Source organism: Vitis riparia, chromosome 11 (assembly GCF_004353265.1).
Source record: "Vitis riparia cultivar Riparia Gloire de Montpellier isolate 1030 chromosome 11, EGFV_Vit.rip_1.0, whole genome shotgun sequence".
NCBI classification, from domain to species: domain Eukaryota; kingdom Viridiplantae; phylum Streptophyta; class Magnoliopsida; order Vitales; family Vitaceae; genus Vitis; species Vitis riparia.
In genome coordinates this window covers 8,723,797-8,728,376 of record NC_048441.1, presented here as the reverse complement: position 1 = coordinate 8,728,376, position 4,580 = coordinate 8,723,797, and the positions used below count along the sequence as shown (strand labels likewise).

The window sequence follows — 4,580 nt, the reverse complement described above, 5'->3', positions numbered from 1 at the left end:
AAATTTATATCATTCATCCTACATAATAATTGCGAGTCGAAAACAGGTTTCATTTTGAGAGTTTAAAGACAATCAAACATCACAAAAATTCATCTGAATACTTGTCCAAAATCATGCCAAATCGAGCCTTCATCTACTAAATCTAAAAGTTCTACTCTCACTGCTGCAGGTGATGACTTGCATCTTCATTGTTCCGAAAAATCTCAACCTTGAGTGAAGTTCCAGTGCATTTGACCAGCTCGAAGGCACAGACATCACCTACTTCCAAAGAGTTATCTCGCACAAACTTTGTCCAACCTGAGGAGAACTTCACATTGCTTTTTCGCTTAATGTACTTGACAGACCAAGTTCTTCCATCTGAAACTGAAAGGATTGTATTGATGTTATCCCCTTTGAAGTGCGTCTTGACAAAACTCAATGGTACGGTCTGCATGGATAAACAAAAGATTCTTCTTTAAAGATCATGATATGTGAAAATGTTGAGATTTGATATGCCAACTCGTCAACATACCATTATTGAGCAAAAATCAACCATACTGCCGTTTGAAAGCTTACCAAACTTTTCCTACTACCAACATAAGATGGTCGCATGGTGACAATGAAGAAAGGATTTTCGAATTTGAAAGCTTTAGCTCTTCCAAGAGCTCCTCCTGAAATGGATGGATAAGATTACAACAGCATGCAGCATCAATCAAAGACAAAGTAAAAACTCAGGCAAACATTTCTTACCCCTAAAAATTGGGATGGAGGAATGATAGTGGTGGGAACTGCAAGCGTTATGAGGTTTAAAAGAAGGATTGTTTCTTGTTATCTCCCTTGTTTTGTGGGTGGTTGGAAAATCACCCTGAATGTCCTCAACTTTTGGCAAGCTGCTTGCTCCATTAGGGTAGAATACTGCTTCACTAGAGGTAATATCGATCATGTCCATATAGTTTGCTGTTTTGGAGGATGGAAAATCATCCAAACTCTCAACAGAAACTTTATGATGGTTGTGGTCGTGATTGGGAGCAGTGGCGTATGGATATTCAATCTCAGAAGCGGTCATATCAAATATAAGCACATGGAAATGGGAACTACCTTCGTATCTGAATAGTAAGAAATGCCCATATCCTATAGAATAAAAGTCAGCAAATCGCTGCCATCCAGTGCTGAACAAAACCTCACCATGGAGTTTCAACAATTCTACTCGCCATTCAGCGCCAGTGGGAGGGTGGAGGAACACAAAATTTGAGAGACTGTTTCCATATTCTCTTAGAAAAGTCTGAGGAATCCCCTGTGAAATTTTGTTGACAAATTCACATTGTAGTACCATGTATACTAGTACGAAAGAATAAAATTAGGAGAAGGCAAGAAAGAGGAATACTCACAGGGTATCCATGTGTAAGAAACGAAGGGTGTATGATCCTGAAAAAGTGTGGCTTCTGAGTGGAGGTCATGGGCTTCTGAGACCTGAGGAGGAGTAGGAAGAGGAGACGATGAAGATGAAATTGGGTTAAATGTGATTTAATACATTTCCGGGGCTCGAGGCCAATCACAAATGACAGGTTATACCTGCCCCCTTCCCATTCTCTGCCACGTGGAAAAAAAATGTCTTATCAATTTTCTGCTTCGCATTTCAACAGAAACAGATTCAACAGCCCAATCGGACCCATCAGCAAACATACTGTGTTGTATGCCTCTACGACGCTGTTGAGGGCGAGAGGCTCCGCCGGCTGCCCGATTGCAAGCACTGCTTCCACGTGGGCTGCATCGACGCCTGGTTTCAGGCCCATTCCACCTGCCCACTATGCAGAAGCCAGGTCTCCCTTCCTTATTGCCGACAAAACTGGGAACCCTCTTTGCCTTGAGATCCCCTTGGCTTTATGTGATAGTTTAGGGTACATTCCTTAACTGTAATTCCAATTTTTTTAGGTTGTTTTGGCATAGGTTGGGTCTCCAAAATGAGAATGGGGAGAAAGTTATAGAAATTATTCACTTCTCTAAATCGATTAGAATGGTTAAAAGTTTGAGGATTAATGTTTCTTAATCTGAAATTTCTCTTCTCATCATCTTATCTTCTGCCTTTATAAAGAGAAACTTATCATTATTTTTTTTTTCCCTTTATTAGTTTTGCTTAAAGCATTTAGCATATAAGCCTTTATTTTTAAGGAAAAGATTTGTTTTCATAAGCCTTTTTTTATAATGGTTAAAAAGAATATATATATATTCTTATATTTGGAGAGGATAGAAATTCTCCACGTCAATCATCACTTGCTATATACTATTTAGCATGTTGAATGTGGTCCACCCACAAAGATCAATCAATGAAAGGTCACAAATACGTGGAAGTTTAATGGTTTTTTCTCTACACTGTCGGTGCTTTCCAACAGAACCATTCATTCAGCAGCAGTCATAGGATCTTGGCGCATTGACATTGGGACGTGAATGCAGTAAACACTACTAGCTCAGAAAGAACTTACGTTTTAACATATGCCCACTTTCATCTTCCACGTCTCCCGATGATTGAAAACACGCAATTAAAAAGAGTTCATTAAAAGAAAAAAAAAATGGTTAAACTTCATAGATTTTGATTTCATTAAAGTAAAATGGTGTTATAATTTCCTATTTTTCGAACATCACTATCATTTTTCTATCTTTTTCTTTGGAAGATGTGTGCGCGCTTTCTGTTTTTTTTTTTTTTCCATCTCTTTCACTTTCCCCCGATATTTATTTATTTTATTAATTACATTTTTTTTTTGTTTTTAACTTTATAGTTTATAATGATAAAATCTCCAAAGGAATTTATTAATATTTTTTTTTTCTCAATAGGGTAGGCATCTTTAAGAAATGAGCTAGAAAAAAAAATTGCTATAATAATTGGTAAAATGCATTATTTCTAATTTTTGAGTACGTTTTAAAATTCCATCATGTCTGATGACTTATTTCTCTTCTATTTTATAATTGATGGTAGACTTATACAATAATTTAGAAAAGAATTTTAAATTTTAAATTTATCCATTTTAATATGCCAATGATTTGACTAATGAAAAGAGGAACTATTGATCACATATAAGTATACTACATATAAATGAAATAACTGTATAAAAACTCTAGATTAAAAAAAAATTAAAAATAAGATGAACCGTCATAATTAAATTCACTAACTATCAAAGAAGTTGTACATAGTTTAACATGATCTCATTGCACTTGCTCTTAAGAGTCTAGTACTAGTTAACACCTATACAACTCTTTACATCCCTAAAACAATGCTTCATAATTCTCAATGAATACCTCAATCTCATAGCGGAGCATTGTATCATTCTTTTTTTTGTTGAAAAATCCTTCAATATGAGCTTCAAAAAATGAAAAAAAATATATATATCAAGGAGAATGACTATGTTCTTGTGTGTATTTTTTAACTTAGAAAACTTTATATTTATACCCAAACCCTAGGGGGATATTTTTTAGATATATATATAACTAGAATTACACAAAACTCTAAAAATATGAAAATAGGCTAAAAATACATATGCAGAAGGCTAACTATTTGAAGGTCCCAGGGAACACTAGAGGAACATTTGAACATTTGATTATCCTATGAGCATTCAAACATCTCATGTGTGACGTTTGAACAACCATGCCCCAAATTGTGCTTTTCGCTCTACTTTTTTATATTCCCTTCAAAATTCACCTAGCACATGTAGCTATCATTTCTCATATTTTAATGTATTAAAGTATTGGTACATCAAATATGAATTGAGTTAGAAGCATAACTTGTACTCAATTCTAAATAATAAGACCCTCAGAAGTGTGATCGATAGATCAAATTCAATGCAATAATAGAATAAAATGGTCAACCTAATCTAATATATCAACATTAAAAACTTCATATAAATCATGTCTCTTTTTATTTTCTTTTACTTTATAATTTTGTAGGTTACTAGAAATCTTTTAATGATTCTTTGATGAAAGTCTTTTAATTTACTTTAACTTCTGTTAATTATAGTCTCATTGCTAATCCTCCAATAATCAAAGGGTTGTCATGGGAAATATTATGCATGCCATTTAAAATTATATTTTTAGATAAATTTAAGAGTTAAATACTAATTTATATTTTAGAAGTTGAATTTAAGATGGGGGTATTTTGGTTAAAGAGCAAATCATAAGTAAAAAAAATATAATAAAAAATGGAAGGTCTCACTTTTTAAGTTTGTTCAATGACATAAATTTTAAAGGGACAATTGTGTTTTCAATCGGGTTGATAATTAAGATAAGATCTTCTAACCACTCATAATTGATGATAAGGATATGAGATAGTAATTGACAAAAATACACACTTGACTCATTTTTGTCTTTATTCTACTACTTGCCACTATTCTTTCTTATTTAACAATTTTTGGATTTTTCATTATTTTTTTAAACTCTTTTATAAATAATTGAAAAATTAATTTATTTTTTATTTTTAAATTATAAATAAACAAAAATTATATTAATGATTCAAACACTATTTTGGAAAATACTTTCTAAAAAAATATTAATTTAAATAAATAAAAATTATCTTTTACATTTATCTTTATCTTTTAAGTAAATAATTTAATGAT

General features: G+C 32.6%; 1 protein-coding gene across 1 annotated transcript; it reads right to left on the bottom strand.

Annotated features, from left to right (window-relative positions):
• Positions 1–1,559, bottom strand: LOC117925523 (B3 domain-containing transcription factor VRN1-like). The gene is made up of 5 exons (XM_034844545.1): positions 1,552–1,559; positions 1,368–1,449; positions 730–1,273; positions 556–650; positions 1–427 (listed from the first exon to the last, which is right to left on the bottom strand). Exons 2-5 carry the CDS (start codon positions 1,434–1,436, stop codon positions 158–160), a joined length of 978 nt encoding a protein of 325 aa, XP_034700436.1. The 5' UTR covers positions 1,437–1,449; positions 1,552–1,559; the 3' UTR covers positions 1–157.
• Between the last annotated feature and the right edge of the window lie 3,021 nt (positions 1,560–4,580).

Coding starts and splice junctions, on each gene's coding strand:
- LOC117925523 (XM_034844545.1), bottom strand. CDS start 1,436: ATGACCTCCACTCAGAAGCCACACTTTTTCAGGATCATACACCCTTCG. Junction 651..729: donor CTCCATCCCAATTTTTAGGG/GTAAGAAATGTT, acceptor CATCCATTTCAG/GAGGAGCTCTTGGAAGAGCT. Junction 428..555: donor TTGGTAGTAGGAAAAGTTTG/GTAAGCTTTCAA, acceptor TTATCCATGCAG/ACCGTACCATTGAGTTTTGT.